This window comes from Amblyomma mixtum, chromosome 7, assembly GCF_055824585.1.
Source record: "Amblyomma mixtum isolate Tamu chromosome 7, ASM5582458v1, whole genome shotgun sequence".
In the NCBI taxonomy this organism is placed as follows: Eukaryota; Metazoa; Arthropoda; class Arachnida; order Ixodida; family Ixodidae; genus Amblyomma; species Amblyomma mixtum.
The window spans coordinates 60,766,373-60,783,291 of NC_143018.1; the positions used below are offsets into that span (position 1 = coordinate 60,766,373).

Here is a 16,919-nt window from a genome sequence, read left to right on the forward strand (position 1 = left end):
TAAAATTTCAACAGTAGCAATTCTTTAACTCATTCAATTATATCCAAATCAAATGTCCCATTTTTAGATTAACATATGTCATGGTTGCATGCGGTGAGTAAGAAAAAGGGGTACTAGTACAACTTCACGCATTTGGTGACAGCAAAACTAATCATTTGTAAAACATCTATGGGCATGCTTCCCAGACTTCTCAGGTGCCATGATTTTGCAATACGGCCTAACCATCACAAGTCCACAAGGCTAGCCGACTACTGATGCGATGCATCTCTTCAATAGGCCTCGGTGGCTGTTCAAATGACATAAAACGCACTGTCAAAAAATAAAAATAAAATGCTCAGCTCACACCAGTGCAGTGTTCAAAAAAACAATGTGAAACAAAGAGCTCCATCTGTGTTCTCCCCTTTCCAACAAAACATTTTTTTCACAAAGCACGGCAAACATCGCCAATTTCATTGGAGACAATAAAACATGGTTAATGAGTGCCAAGCACAACCACAATGAACAGGAAAATTCCCAAGAGCAAAGCTTATATAATACACCCATAAATTGACTGATCCTCCAAATGTTGATAAAATGATCTCAAAACAAACTCCAGAACTTCTCACTGCATTGCATTATGTTTTATACAAACATATCACCAAACAACTGCAGGAATGTTCATATCAGTGGCAAAATACCAATGGATTGACAGGGCAAGTTCTGTAAATGTAGACTAGCACTAAATGTAAATGTTGCAAATCCTGTTAAGTAATGCTGAAAAGTGCTATAAAAGAGATCAACATGCCAAACATAACGTTAAATGCTAGAATAACAATGCTACTTCAAGAATATTGTGCAACTGCATCACCTAAGCTACGCTGTTCTTGGAAAAGAGATCAGACATATTGGGCACACAATTAGTAGCACAGAAATATGCCGTTTACATCTAAAGGAGACAGAAATTTGACAAACCAAAACACAAACAGTGACATGGAGCATTTCTTATATTTGTACATATACGCTAGAGACTACTCCTATAGCGTACAAAAAAAAAAACAAGCCATTTTCCATATGAAGCAATGATAGAGCACCAACATGGAAAGCACAGTGCACAAGAGAAGTTCTCTAGTTCTGGTATGTCCATTATCAGCTGCATCGACATTATTACATGAAATCACAAAGCACTGTCGAGACAGATGCATTCAGAATGTGACAGTTTGAAGAATGGTCCAGCCGCCTTTGGTTTCCGGAATGCTCTTTCTGGCAGAAGTGCCCGCACTTGCACCACAGTGACACAATAATTAGGCAAATTTTAGCAATTCTCCTGAAAGCCTTGCTCCCACAGAAAATGATGCTGTGTGTGCCGTAATTTACATCTCAGTGATGCATGCGAAACTTAGTAAGGTCGCTTTTTTTGTGGAGGGAAAGCAACCAAGGAGGAGCTATGACCGCGTATATTTCGCAGCCATACACCCAACTATGTGTTTTGGGGAAGGATTGTGTTGATGTGGGAACACACTGGTCAATGCAAGCACTGGCATAATGGTGACAAGGAGCACAACAACAAGTGTTGGCATAAGCCACCAGAGCTTCATTAAAATAAGTGCATTTCTTTTTTGTGAGCAATCAACTCGCTTCTCTCTCGGAATGCCTCTTCGCAGCTGTTGCACTTGAATGGTTTTGCACCTTGGTGAGTTCGCAAATGTCTCTGCAGGTTTGAACTTTGTATAAAGGCCATGGGGCACAGCTGACAGCGGAACGGCTTCTCACCTGTGTGGGTGCGACGGTGTTTAATCTGACTGCTTCTGGTTGCGAAAGCTTTGTTGCAAATGTCACACTTAAACGGACGGCTGCCCGTGTGGGTGCGGAAGTGCTTTTCCAGGCTCTCATTTAGTGCAAAGCTCTTTCCGCACAAGTGGCACTTGTATGGACGGTCCCCAGTGTGGGTACGGAGATGTACCAATAAGTGGCCTCTTTGTGCAAACCTGTTACTGCAGATGCAACACTGGTATGGCCTCTCATCAGGGTGGGAGCGGTAGTGAACCAACAGCTCAGGTCTTGTCATGAAGCCCTGGCTGCAGCAGGTGCACTTATGCGGCATCTCACCCCCACAGACATCACCAGTTGTAGCACGGCGGCATGTGGGGCTTGTTCCACTCTGTAAATTTTGTCCAGGCGGTGCACTATGCTCCTGATGTGCGGCGGCCATGCCTGCATTGAGAAAAGCAGAGTAGTTACATTTACATGTGGGATCCCATGTGACACAGCTCATTAGCAGCTACAACTATTAGCACGAAAACACACATTGCAATATTATACAAACGCCATGCCGGCACATTAGTGTCTGGCTCATAACGCCCTAAAGAAAATTCAATTTTGAAAAAAAAACGTTCCACATCAAGGTGTGCCTACAGTTAAGGCCAACGTTTAAACCTCAATATAAGTGAATTACAAAAATGACCTGACATTGGAACTAAGTTAACGGCCATACCAGGTGTGAAAAGCTTTCACAATAGCCAACTTTATGAAAGGAAACATGTAAGTCTGCCGTGGTGAAGACTGTTTAAAAAAGAAAAAAGTATGACTGTTTCTGTGAACATACTTCTAATCTCCGCAGAAGCAGGCAGGTATGCCGACTGTCCCACTTCTTGCGGTTGCATAACCGGCGCATGCTCGATCTCCACTGAATGTGGCCAGTCAGAAAACAGCTGAGTCTGTTCCTGTTTCACAACTGTTACTTTCATACATAAGAAACAGAGAAGAAGGAGAGAAAGAAGAGAGACAAAAGTGAGCCGTGTGGAAAATTTTGTGAAAGCCATAGTGATGCTATGATGATACAACTATATTTCTGTTTGTAAATATCAGAGTATTCTTTTTTTTTTGTAATGCCAGTACTTTCCATATGGCGTAAGATGGGAACTTGCAATACGCTACAAATAGTCACGAAGGCTATTCTCATGGAGGAACTCCATCAACCTTTTACTTGTCGTTAGTATACAGAATGTTTTACCTAGGACTTTACATAACTTTAAACATAGTACTTTTGAGTTCAAAGAGGTCCTTTTTAGGCACCGCACTGTCAGCAGTGAAATGCATCAGAACGCAACGAAGAGGTGCCATCTAGCAGGCTGGTTAACTAATACTGAATAGTGCCTTTTTAGCTATTACTGTTAAGCTCCTAAATTATTGACAATTGTGTAGCCAAAGATAAGTGATATCCGCATAAGTTATTGAAATTGCAAAAATGTGATTACTCTCAGCGTTGTTCCCAACAAATTTTGGCTATTTCAAGACTAGTTACTTCCACTCAAGAAGATGCGTATTTTGGTGCAATGTAGCCAAAATTTGTTGGGCCACAGCCCCGAGGGTAACTGTGGTTTCGAAAATTATAAAACTGATCTGGATATCACTTACGGTGGGCTACACTCCTTTCAATAAATAAGGAGCCTAACAGTGATAGTTAAAGTTAAATATTCAGTATTAGTTAACCAGACTGCTTGTTACCACGCCCTAGCTACATTCTGATGCACTGCACTGCTGACAATGCTATGCCGAAAAAAGTGCTCTTCTAACTCAAATTGTGTAAAGTCTTAGGTAAAACACCCTGTATATGTGGTGCGTGTCATACTTGTATACAGCTCTTTAGTCGCATACAAACCAAGAATAAGGCGACTAATGTTCACCAAAATAGGCCCTTCAGTCAATGGTCTCGACCTGTTTGACATAATGTCATAGTCAATTCTTGGTTAATCCCCTAGCACCTGCCAGCCCCCTGCAATGTCATGCTACCAAGTGCAAGGAAGTAAACCATGACATCATGAGAGCCAATCAACGCCATAGACTGCAGGGCCCCCTATGAGCAGCAGCGCTCCGTTCTAGAGCTGTATCTGAATGTTGTCTCTCTACACTCTGAACACACCTGTCTTATGAAGAACTTATATATAGCAACACTTCTTACACTCTATGAACAAGAAGCTGCTAGTGCCATAGTTTATGAAGAATGCATATTTACACAGACATTCCTCGAGGCAGCAATCTGAATTATGTGTTTCCACACCTTAGCAGTACATCATACACTGCGTTTCACTTTGAATCATCACATCAGCAATACATGAGCAAGTCACGACTCCACACATTCCAGCTCATCTGGCACCACAGCTACAATGTAGGGGATTAAGGAGGCACACTTATAAACAGCTGTGCCAGCGTGCGTAATGTCACATTTGTGAGGTTGACCTCAAAAAGAACACACACGTTTAAGGCCATTCAACACACCCACAGAAGGCAAACACAGTGAAACCAAACAGAGATTGTGCGGCAGAGGAGCACTATCATCATCAAGAGAAATACAACTCGCACTGTGGTCAATCAAAAAGCCCCATGCACAGTCACACATTTCTGCACACTCAACTGCGGTCTAGAATGTATTTACACTGCCCATATTTCACATCTGAGTGATCTTGCTAAGCTCTTGGCTTGACACAGCTCGACGCACCTCACTTTGTGAGCAAACTGTAGACATTTGGCCACTGGGCACAGTGCGCACAAAAAAAAAAGAGATTACCACAAGCAAGGCTCCGGAGGTATGGGGAAAAGGTCACACAAGGTGCTCCTGTCACGCGAGCACCAGTGGTGAGATTGGTTGGCCGTTCCCATTACAGTGGCACAAGGGAGGCTGATAGAGAGGAGCCGCTCAACAGCGTGCATTGCATCAATGCTGCTGTGTGCTGGTTGTTTGCCAACAGTCCGGGACCTCGCATCCTTGTCGGGAGGAGCGTATATCCAACTGAATGTCAGACCATCGCTGATGGCATGGTAGATGCTGAATTCAACACTCATGAAAGACTTGTCTGGGGAAGCACAAATGATTGTATTTATACACTTACACACTTACACCCCCCCCCCCCCCCCCCCCACCCCATAAAGTGGTAAAGGCACAGCCAACTTCACTCTCAGTGTCCAATATCGTACAGTCACCTATCGTAATTTCATCGTTCCGGATGTTGGTGACTTCTGGCAATCTTTTTTTGTGCGCGCTGCTAAATATTTTACAGGCCATGGACATCAAGCCAGTGGGTCTGCAAAGGTTTCCAGGAGTTGATTTCAATGATTTTCCCTCTAGTACAGTTGAGTTTGTGACTTGACAACATCCACTCGAATGCCTGAAAAAAAAAAAGACAAAATGTGCATAAGTACTAGAAAAATTCCAATGCCATAAGCAACAGCATGTAGATATTTTATGTGTTAATCACAACATGGAAAGCACCATATGAGATCAGACAGCGAATTTGATAATTGTTTTGAAACCCTCAGTATATTCAGGCATTTAGTAGCAACTATTAAAGTGAGTGAATATGTTCAGGAAAGGAAATGGTCTCTGGCAATATAACTGAGCTGTAAATTGTGCCTAGTCTCTGCTTTGCGACTTTTCAGCATATATGGTTAGTTTGATATGAATGAAGAGAAGACCTCAGAGACAGTTGACAAATCAAAAGTAAAATGCACCCATGTGCATGTATTCCAACACGTTGAAACCTTCAAAAAGATGCTCTGATCTGGCAGCAGGAGCAAGGGTTTGTCACGATGACCTCCTCGCGTAGATTATGCCCTGGAGAGGAGCGACAGAAAAAGCAGTACTGCACACTGCAATGGCACCCATCGCCATAGCCACCCGTCTCATATGCCCCCTGATTGCAGCATATCCTACAGTGGTGCCTCCCCACATTCCTTCGGGGCCTCGAGGAAAAATTCTTATTAAAGCAGGTGAACAGTGGAGCTCTCAAATCAGACATGGGATTTAACGTTTAACGTCATGGACGTTTTAACAGCTAGAAATTTCCCCATACTGTCATCGCTGTGCAACACACTAAAATATGCAAATAAAATAGATGGTCCAAAAGTAATGCACAATAAACTAGGGCAGTAATGGTAAGCTCTAGGAAATAAAATATTGTCGTAGCTGAGAGCATTGATCCTTTACCACCTGACTGATGACTAATTTTTCTTTTCGCTTATTCGAGGAAAGCCACTGTGGATGATCAACGTAACACCTTACTATGCCAACGTGCAGTGACTGAATTCAACAAATGAGGGCATAGCTATGCAACATCATTCATAGTAAGCTGTGTCCAGCTTATGGAGACAACAAACTGAATCGAAGATATGTTTTTCATGCCTTCAGGTTTCAATGTGGTGACTACGGCATCCAGGGCAAGCCAGATTTAGGTAGATCATCACATGTCACAAAGTCACTGATAAAGTAATCCAAAAGGACAGATCCTTCACTAAGTGAGACATCATGGAGCACACACGTATTACAAAAGAATCTGTGTTAACACTAACTGAATGACTGGGATACAGAAATATTTGTGCTCGCTGGTTGCCAAGGCTGCCGGCAAGAAAGACGATCTGTGATGATCTGAGGAGATGATCTGATCTCTATGGAATACTGTTCCGAGATGACAATGAGCTCACCGCGTATCAAGAAGTGCTGCAGGTACCGACCTCGAGAATTTTGCGAGTGTGCATTCACATCACGGACAGAAAGATCTAAAGTGCAGTGAATCGGATGGATCATACATTCAGTGATATTTCGAAATAACTTACAATGCAATGTTTCTGACTACAAAATTTCGTTTCCCTAGTGCTTACCGTTATCAAGCTGCAGTAGATTGTGCATTACATTTTGACTCAACTTTATAACTGTATGTTGCTTCTACCAGAGACTCTTCCACATAAACATTCAAGGTGTTTTTCGAAATAGACAAGACAGAAACTGATTGTAAAGTCATCTCAGAGAAGCTCGTGTAAAGAAACAGCGAACAGGTCACATAAAACTAAACATTAAAACCTGATGCATTGGCTGTGTACATAAATGGAACTCAGGAAATTGCAAAGGCTGTCACATAAACCTCCGCCTTCACACAACCTGTCACACCCCAATACTAGTCCGCATGTGTCTGCATAGAGGAGAAAAGCAGCAGCGAAAATACTGGCAGTACATGAGCTACAATAGTGAAGAAAAAATCCACTTTTCAACAAAAGAAACTAAAACTAAGTGTCCTTAAGTACACTTAGGTACCTAAGTAATACTTATTGAAACTAGAACATGCAAATGAAAGTTAGCCCACTTAGAAAATTCAAAGCACAAAGTTGAGATGAAAGAGCATTTAATTCACAGACTGCAAAGAGTGGGTGCTACCGATCAAAACCACGCCTTCCACACATGCAGTGGAAGCTTTCATGTAACTTTTGCCCTGCCAGGATAGCCTGAAACTGCATATTTTGATGGAGTCTTCGTTACACATACATGCTGATGACAAGGAAGGCTGGGCACCACGGCAAGGGGAGCTCCCCAAAGGCTATTGGTAACCCTTTCGATTTTGGTAGGGCTGAAAATTCACCAAATATCCACCCCCTGCTCTTTTTCCGCCACATTTTTTACCACAGTATCTGTGGATACTAGTGTATCTTCTTCCTCTACAGCAGAAGCAGTTTGAACAACAGTGCTCGTTTTCGTGAGTTTGAAGCAAAATGAAAAGTATTGCCCCGATTGTTATTAGTTTTAATTCACTTGTACTACTGCTAACCCTTCAGTCTTTCCAAGCGACAAGCACACTCTACCCAGTAACAATGTTTTCGATTCATCTCTTCAGTATAGTAGAATTAAGCACCGAGATCCAGTGACTGAACACAAATTATCTAAACAAAAACTGCTTCAAAATTCAGAGACTAAGAAGCGACAGGAGGGGAACACCCATCGACCCTTTTTCGGCTGCCAGGCTCCTTTAGAAATTGATGTCAGTGCCAGGTTTTCCTTTCTGTTACCGCCTCTGTTTGTAGTCACCGACACAGCAGATGCCAGAAAGAGGCCATGTTAGTGGGCACCATCTGGTCGTCCTTCAAAGCATACTAGGCTGTAGGCAATTGGCAAACAGTAATGCTCTGAGCACTATGACACGTGCCAACAACGAACTTTGCAATACACACAACACAACTGGTCCCAGTATTTGTCGGCGCACTATCTTCGGTTCTGCTCATGCGTGAAAACACAACAATATCTGTAAGAACAAAGCAAGAGCACAATTAAAATCTGCTGTTTCAGTCGCTGCTGTAGCACAGTGGACTAGTCGTTCATTTTTAAATGACAGCTTAGCGGTTCCTGCCCTCTTTTAACTGATGCGTTTTCTTTTCTTTAAATCGAGCATTAACAGCATGAAAATTCATTTACCACTACAGCTGGGCTTACTTTTAGGCTGCATTCTCAGATGCTTTTGAGCCAAATCATTGTTTAAAAGATTATTTAAAATCATATCTTCAGTATCCTTTTTTTTCCTACCCGCAACCTGCACGCAAATCAATTATCGCTCCGCTCAGGACGTGTTTTACGCTTTAGGTTTCATTATGAGATGTTTTGGAGGGGAATTAGCAGTTTAAGAGCCTTAAATACCACCTTGACTAGGCACTTCCTAGATGACTCTACATCGCCATCTAGGAAGAGAAGGCGATGTAGAATGGCGGTACACTGGCGTTACATCACCAGTGTACCATATGGCGAGCTCTTCACTGGAGATGCCCCAGATACGGCTGAACACCCTCTGTTGCGTCTACGCCAATACCACAGCTATGGCCTACAGCTGCGGGGCTGAATTCCAGGAGGTGCCAGTGCAGAAGGGGCTGAAGCAAGGCTCTCCATGGTCCACCCCCCTCTAAATGTTATATGCAGCATCTGTGGAAAGTAACCTGCCACCATCAAAGCTACGCTTCACAGTGGACTTTATCAATGAAAGGCTCAGGGAAAGGAAAAGTCTGTCTGCACTGGTGTTTGCGGACGACACTGCACTCCTGGCAAACACAACGTAAGAACTGCAAGCGCTGGTCACAGTCTGTGCAGATGGCATGGCGAAGCTACAGCTCAACTTTAAAGCCAAAAACTCGACTGTGAAGAGATTCGCAGGCTCTGCCATTACCGAACACCGATCGAAGCTGCCAGGCAGCGGGTTGCTTTCTGTGACCTCCAGCTACCGGTCACTCGATGTGAAGTTTGGGGTTAGACCAAACTACCCAGATCATCATGAAATACACCTGAGACCGTCCTCAACATGGACCAGATATATTCTCTGGAGCCATTGCCTCTGGAGATGTAACCAATTCCTCGTGGTACTGGAGCTGTGGAAGATGGTGCACGTCCTCGCACTAAGATTCGCAAATGCTGTCACATGTTTGACCGCTCTGAAGCATGAATGGCTTGAACGCACGCAACGCATGGTGGGCAGGCTGGTGCTGCTAAGCCACAGCAATGTCGCCAGTGAGGCGATCCAGGGGGACCACGTGAGGTAGAGCTTCGAGGCACGCAAAGCGTACAACAAGGTGGCATATGAGGGCAGATTCCGCCTGATGCAGCCTCACCGCTGGGGCCAGAAGGTGCTCGATTATGTGTGCTGCAGCGGGGTATGCACCAAGTGGATGAAGCGATTGCAACACCTGTGCAAGCAATACGGCTTTTTTCGTCCACCCTGTGAATGAAGCAAGTGAGCGCATCTGGGCCCAGGCCATCAACAACCAAGTCAGACAGAAAGAGAGCACGATGTGGTGGCTAACAATAGAGGCCAAATCCATGCTTGAGCTGTACAGAAGCTGCAAACAGGAGATCCGAGCGGAGAGACTTTACGACAATGGCGTGGGCAGCACCCTCCTCTTCGAGGCACGGGGGGGGGGGGGGGGGGGGCCCTCTTCGTACTCTTGCTCACTGCCAGCGCTTTGACATAAAGCCTGCAGATCAAAGTGCACCGGGTTTGTGGTGATCGTGAGGAAACTGCGGAGCACCTTATCCTGCGCTTTGGTGGTCTCTCGCCGCAGCCAAGAGAGGGCGCCACGCTTCCGCAAGTGCTCGGCTTCGTGAACGAAGCAAATACCGAGGTGCAAGAACGAAGCAGCAGCTCTCCGAGTGCCCCCTTCCTTTCTATGTTGAACGATCGCTACAGCCCCACTTTTCTTCTCTCTTTTCTTGTACACGGCCCGAGCACATGTACTGCCCACCTGTTCCAAAGGGCATGGCCACATCATCATCATCATCATCACCCGTGCGAGTCAAGGAGGTTATACAGGCTTTACAGCGGCGTATCATGAGGGCTGCCATCTTTGATCACGTGATCACGCCGCCATTACTCGCCTCCTGACCGCTCGGCGCGCGCCTCGTCGCGAAGGCTGCTGCGTCTGATGTTTCGGTTCCGACAGGCAGTGTTTCGGCTGACACGGTTGTAAAGGAGAGGGAAGATGGCACTATGGTTTGGCCAAAGCTTGGAAGGACACGTGACAACCCTAATTTGATCTCTTCAGATGTGAAAACGCGTTAGGACTTCATGTCGCGTAGAGCCGCTGAGCTCTCCGCCTCTTCGAGCGAACGGACGGATCGCCTGAATGCTTGTCTTTGCATGCGCTGAAGGCTCTGCTTAATGTTTTTTTTTTGTTGTCAGTATATAAAACGGCAAGGTTGAATGTTCCTGCGGCCTTACAGGTCGTTGTCCTATCGTGTACCTGCGTACAGACACTGCTGTAAAACGCTCACATGCACATCGTATGCATTTGTTTACAACCTGCTAACGGTGCTTAGGAAACCTGAAAGATTTCCTACCGTTTGGATAAACATAGAAAGGCGACAAATATAAATAGACACACAAAGGTTGACTATCATGGTAGCAGTACCATGCATCAAGCAGCCGTCACAAGCTGGCGTGCAATCATTTCGAAGGATTCCGCGATATAATTGTTATAACGCGCGCATGGCAGCGCGTTCATGCTAGGCGAATTTCACAATAACGTCAGCCTCATATAAAAAGTTTTGGTACGCTCGACGCTCGATATGCGGACATGGAAATGCTCGTGGTCTCTTTGGTTGTAATTAATCAGCTTCACTCTGAGCGTGCGGAGTCACTTTTAGTGACTGTCTCGCATGAACCGCGAGCAAGTGAAAACCGCCTAGCACAACAGCCGTAAACTAAATGCTGTAATCCGAATACGGTCCACGGAAACCGCGCTACATATTGGAGCGAAATTGAACAGTAGCACCAAGACGGCGTGTAATACACGGACTGACGGTAAGCGTTGTCGGCTCTCACGGCAGTGCGGTGCATAATAAACATCAGCAGAATGTTGGAGCGCAAATCGTCTTTTTTTTTTTCGTTCCTAATTCGGCTTCGGGCGCTCCTTTTACTAATGGCCACACACCATCACTAACGATCAATGGGGTCTCAGCACAGTGCACAACAACTGAAAGCACGCCGTCATGGTTTCGGTGGCGGAACAGCTTCTTCATGCGGCTGTGTTGTGCACTTACACTCGCAGATTTTCCAAGATCGAAACTTTTCTTTATTAGCTATCTAGCGCTGGCGAACGTGTTTGTTGCGTTCGCCAGTTCGGAAAGGGTGCGTGTCGAACGGGCGTGAACATTGGCATTATACTTATGCAGTTCGGTTCCGTGAAGCTCGCAAACGGCCACATCCCGCACCTTTAACTCTGTCGCAATTCTTGCAATCCACAACACAGCACCTGTTTCCTCTGCCTTTTCACATCGTAGAAAGAACACATTCGGCAACCACCCGCGAAATTTCCACAGCTGCGTCGAGGCGTACACGCCGGCAACTTACGAGGCCAGTAATGGTGCCGTGTTCCGAGCGCACCTGTGGCGCCATCTGGTCTCAAACGGAAGAACTGCGCGCTGTAAACGGTCTATAACCCATGGAGTTCTTTCCTTCCTCCATGTTATAACTCACCTAACCTCGGTGCGAGTGTACTAAGTGCACGGAGCATCGTTCATTGAGGTTATGACGAGCGGCAATGACGTACAGATGGTGGACATCAGATCGCATTCGAACATGGCGCGCACGGAACGCCTGTCGGTGAGCTCCGAAGTGGAACCGGCCAGCTGATCATGACAAAGGGCAACAGACGGTGAGCAGAGAGGGCCTCAAAGGTCGGGCTGCAACGCCGCCGGAAAGCAGCGGAGATGCAGCCAGCGCTGGGTACGTTTTCAGCAAAGCGCCGCGTGCCAGTGGGAGAGGCTCGCAGCGACGTGCTCCGCACACATCATGCCGCCCGTGGTATGCTGCGGGGCTCCTGCTTGCAACCAGCCGCCACCCGCTGCACCACACACACCTGAACGGGAAGCAAGGCAACAAGCGTAGCACGACATGACAGAAATGGCACGAATTAAATCACCCAGGTCAGTCGAGGATACTTGTTACGGTAGGGGCGTTTCACCCTCTATGGTAGAGCAGAGTCAATGTTACAAGCACGCCTCTAAAGGAGAGCCATAGCCTCCGGAGAGCGGATGCTGATGATAGAGGGAAGCATGGAGGAAGGAGAGAACTGAGGAGAGCATGGAGGAAGAAAAAGACACCATTAATTTGTGGTTTCGGTTTTTACGCCACCGAGGATTCTTCTTTGTGAACGTGGCTGAGAAAAACCCTCGAAGGCTAACTTTATGGCAGTCTCCCAGTGGCCGATAGAAGAAAAAAAAAAACGTCTTAAACGCTTCAAAACTCTTTGTTTATTTTGAAACTTTCAACCATCATTATCATCATCTGTTTTACCCGTAACTTCATTATTACTCTATGTTTCCACTCCCATCATCAGCATTCGCTCCCCTTTGTTTGGAGCCGGGTTTTGAACATTGACCCTGCCCTACCATAGAGGAGTCTTTGTCCCTGTTCGTGACAAGTTCGTCCCATTTCTGCCGCGTCGTGCTGCTCTTGTTAACTTGCTTCCCGTTCAGCTGTGTGTGGTGTGTGTGGTCGGTGCAGTAGGTGGCGGCTGCATGGTTGCAAGCCGGAGCGGGAGTGATACCACCGGCGGGAGTGATGCCGTGATGCGCGCGGAAGACGTCACTGCGAGCTTCTCCCACTGGCACGCGGCGCTTTGGCCGAAAACATAAGCTGCCATTGCCAGCGCTGCCTGACTCTTCGCTGCTTTACGGCCGCGTTGCAGCCCTACCTTTGAGGCCGCTCCCTCTCTGCTCATCGTCTGTTATCCTTTGTCATGATCAGCTGGGGGGTTCCATTTCGGAGCTCTCCGACAGGCGCTCCGTGCGCGCCATGTTCGAATTTACGTCCATGCAATCTGAAGTCCACCATCCGTTCGTCATTGCCGCTTGGCATAACTTCAATGAACGATGCTCCATGCACTTAGTGCACTCGCACGGGTTATTGCTCTATGATGATAATGATGATGTGGCCATGCCCTTTGGAACAGGTGGGTAGTACATGTGCTCAGGCCATGCTCAAGAAAAGAGAGACAAAAACTGGGACTGTAGCTATAGTTCAACATAGAAAGAAAGGGGGCACTCGGAGAGCTGCTGCTTCGTTCTTGCACCTCGGTATTTGCTTCGTTCACGAAGCTGAGCACTTGTGGAAGCGTGGCGACCAGCACAGCGCAGGATAAGGTGCTCCGCAGTTTCCTCAGGATCACCACAAACCTGGCACACTTTGCTCTGCAGGCTTTATGTCGAAGCGCTGGCACTGAAAAAGAGTACAAAGAGGCCCCCCCTCCCCCCTCGCGCCTCGAAGAGGAGGGTGCTGCCCATGCCATTGTCGTAAACTCTCTCCACTCAGATCTCCTGTTTGCAGCTCCTGTACACCTCAAGCATGGGCTTGGCCCCTATTGTTAGCCTCCACATCTTGCTCACTTTCTGGCGGACCTGGGTGTTGATGGCCTGTTTCCAGATGCACTCACTTGCTTCACTCACAAGATGGACGAAAAAGCCGTATCGCTTGCACAGGTGTTACAGTCGCTTCATCCGCTTGGTGCATATCCCGCAGCAGCACACATAATCGAAAACCTTCTGGGCCCAGTGGTGAAGCTGCATCAGGCGGAATCTGCCCTCGTTTGCCACCTTGTCGTGTGCTTGGCGTGCCTCGAAGCTCAACCTCGCATGGTCCCCCTGGATCGCCTCACTGGCGACATTGCTGTGGCATAGCAACGCTAGCCTGCCCACCGTGCGTTGCGTTTGTTCAAGCCATTCATGCTTTAGAGCGGTCAAACATGTGACAGCATTTGCGAATCTTAGTGCGGGGACGTGCACCATCTTCCATAGCTCCTGTACCATGAGGAATTGGTTACGTCTCCAGAGGCAATGCTTGTAGAGGTTATATCTGGCCCGTGTTGAGGATAGTCTCAGGTGTATTTCATGCTGATCTGTGTAGTTTGGTCTGTAACCAAACTGCACACCTAGTGACCAGTAGCTGGAGGTCACAGACAGCAACCTGCTGCCTGGCAGCTTCAATGAGTCTTTGGTAATGGCAGAGCCTGCGAATCTCTTCACAGTCGAGTTTTTGGCTTTAAAGTTGAGCTGTAGCTTCGCCATGCCATCTGCACAGACTGTGACCAGCGCTTGCAGTTCTTACGTTGTGTTTGCCAGGAGTGCAGTGTCGTCCGCAAACACCAGTGCAGACAGACTTTTCCTTTCCCTGAGCCTTTCATTGATAAAGTCCACTGCGAAGCGTAGCTTTGTTGGTGGCAGGTTACTTTCCACAGATGCTGCATATAACATTTAGAGCGGGGTAGACCATGGAGAGCCTTGCTTCAGCCCCTTCTGCACTGGCACCTCCTGAAATTCAGAACCGCAGCTGTAGGCCATAGCTGTGGTATTGGCGTAGACGCAACAGAGGGTGTTCAGCCGTATCTGGGGCATCTCCAGTGAAGAGCTCGCCATATGGTACACTGGTGATGTAACGCCAGTGTTCCACCATTCTACATCGCCTTCTCTTCCTAGATGGTGATGTAGCGTCATCTAGGAAGAGCCTAGTCAAGGTGGTATTTAAGGTTCTTAAACTGCTAATTCCGCTCAAAAACACCTCATAATGCAACCTAAAGTGCAAAACACATCCAGAAGGGAACAGTAATTGATTTGGGTGCAGGTTACGGGTAGAAAAAAAAAGGATACTGAAGATATGATTTTAAATAATCTTTTAAACAATGATTTGGCTGAAAAGCATCTGAGAATGCAGCCTAAAAATAAGCCCAGCTGGAGTGATGAATGAATTCTCATGCTGTTAGGGCTTGGTTTAAAGAAAAGAAAGCGCATCAGTTAAAAGAGGGCACGAGCCACTAAGCTGTCGTCTAAGAACGAACCACTAGTCCACTGTGCTACAGTAGCGACTGAAACAGCAGATTTTAATTGTGCTCTAGCCTTGTTCTTACAGATATTCTTGTGTTTTCACGCATGGGCAGAACCAAGGATTGTGCGCAAGCGAATGGTGCCAGAAGTTGTGTCGTGTGTATTGGAAAATTCGTTGTTGCCACGTGTCATAGTGCTCGGAGCACTACTCTCTGCCAATTGCCTAGAGCCTAGTATGCTTTGAAGGAATACGAGATGATGCTCACTAACATGGCCACTTTCCAGCATCTGCTGTGTTGGAGACGAGAGACGGAGGCGGTAACAAAAAGGAAAACCTGGCACTGACGTCAATTTCTAAAGGAGCCTGGCAGCGGAAAAAGGGTCGATGGGTGTTCCCCTCCTGTCGCTTCTTAGTCTCTGAATCTTGAAGCAGTTTTTGTTAAGATAACATGGTTCTTTCCATGTTGTGATTAAAACATAAAATATCTACAATGTGTTGCTTTTGGCATTGGGATTTTTCTAGTACTTATGCACATTTTGTCTTTTTTTTTTTTCAGGCATTCAAGCGGATGTCGTCATGTCACGAACTAAACTGTACTAGAGGGAAAACTACTGAAATCAACTCCTGGAAACCTTTGCAGACCCACTGGCTTGATGCCCATAGCCCGTAAAATATTTAGCAATGCACACAAAAAAAGTTTGCCACAAGTCACCAACATCTGGAGCGATGAAATCGCGTTAGGTGACTGTACAATATTGGACACTGGGAGTGAAGTTGGCTGTGCCTTTACCACTTTATGGGGTGGGGAGGGTGTGTAAGTGTGTAAGTGTGTAAGTGTATAAATACAATTATTTTTGCTGCCCCAGACAAGTTTTTCATGAGTGTCGAATTCAGCATCTACCATGCCATCAGCTATGGTCTGACATTCATGTAGATACGCTTCTACCGACAAGGATGCGAGATCCCAGACTGTTGGCAAACAACCACAACACAGCAGCGTTGATGCAATGCTTCCTGTTGAGCAGCTCCCGTCTACCAGGCCTCCCTGGTGATATGATAATGGGAACAGCCTGGCAATCTCGCCACTGGTGCTCGCGTGATAGGAGCACCTTGTGTGACCATTTCCCCATACCTCCGGAGCGTTGCTTGTGGTAATCTCTTTTTTTTGTGCGCACTGTGCCCAGTGGCCAAATGTCTGCTGTTTGCCCTCAAAGTGAGGTGCATCAAGCTGTGTCAAGCCAAGAGCTTAGCAAGATCACTCAGATGTGAAATATGGGCAGTGTAAATACATCCCGGACTCCAGTATGAGTGTGCAGAAATGTGTGACTGTGCATGGGGCTGTTTGATCGACCACAGTGCAAGTTGTATTTTTCTTGATGATGATAGTGCTCCTCTGAACCACAATCTCTGTTTGGTTTCACTGCTTTTGCCTTCTGTGGGTGTGTTGAATGGCCTTGAATGTGTGTGTTCTTTTTGAGATCAACCTCACAAATGTGACATTATGCACGCTGGAACAGCTGTTTATAAGTGGGCCTCCTTAATTCCCTACATAGTAGCTGTGGTGTCAGATGAGCTGGAATGTGTGGAGTTGTGACTTGCTCATGTATTGCTGATGTGATCATTCAAAATGAAACGCAGTGTATGATGTACTGCTAAGGTGTTGAAACACATAAGTCAGATTGCTGCCTCGAGGAATGTCTCTGAAAATATGCAATCTTCATAAAATATGCACTAGCAGCTTCTTGTTGACAGAGTGCAAGAAGTGTTGCTATATATAACTTCATAAGACAAAGTGTGTTCAGAGTGTAGAGAGACAACATTCAGATA

General features: G+C 46.3%; 2 protein-coding genes across 13 annotated transcripts in view; one reads left to right on the plus strand and one right to left on the minus strand.

The window, feature by feature from the left end:
* Positions 1-12,300, minus strand: LOC149336234 (uncharacterized). 9 transcript variants are annotated; one of them, XM_089552769.1, is made up of 5 exons: positions 12,133-12,300; positions 7,969-8,039; positions 4,957-5,141; positions 2,582-2,716; positions 1-2,190 (listed from the first exon to the last, which is right to left on the minus strand). In XM_089552769.1, the coding sequence occupies exons 3-5, from the start codon at positions 5,042-5,044 to the stop codon at positions 1,574-1,576; spliced, it is 840 nt and encodes a 279-aa protein (XP_089408895.1). In that variant the 5' UTR covers positions 5,045-5,141; positions 7,969-8,039; positions 12,133-12,300; the 3' UTR covers positions 1-1,573. The 9 variants fall into 9 exon arrangements, with proteins under 9 accessions (XP_089408895.1, XP_089408896.1, XP_089408894.1 ...); XM_089552770.1 differs by having other exon boundaries at positions 12,196-12,271; XM_089552768.1 differs by lacking the exon at positions 7,969-8,039.
* LOC149336235 (uncharacterized) overlaps positions 12,173-16,919 on the plus strand; it is a 25,628-nt gene continuing 20,881 nt past the window's right edge. The window contains exons 1-2 of one of the 4 annotated variants that reach the window (XM_089552756.1): positions 12,173-13,227; positions 15,649-15,833. In XM_089552756.1, coding sequence (XP_089408882.1) covers positions 15,746-15,833 — 88 coding nt within the window. In that variant the 5' untranslated portion in view covers positions 12,173-13,227; positions 15,649-15,745. The remainder of the gene's footprint in view (positions 13,228-15,648; positions 15,834-16,919) is intronic. The other 3 variants (XM_089552758.1, XM_089552757.1, XM_089552759.1) reach the window with 3 other exon arrangements.

Coding starts and splice junctions, on each gene's coding strand:
- LOC149336234 (XM_089552768.1), bottom strand. CDS start 5,044: ATGTCCATGGCCTGTAAAATATTTAGCAGCGCGCACAAAAAAAGATTG. Junction 2,717..4,956: donor GAACGATGAAATTACGATAG/GTGACTGTACGA, acceptor TATGTATGAAAG/TAACAGTTGTGAAACAGGAA. Junction 2,191..2,581: donor TGCTTCTGCGGAGATTAGAA/GTATGTTCACAG, acceptor TTCTCAATGCAG/GCATGGCCGCCGCACATCAG.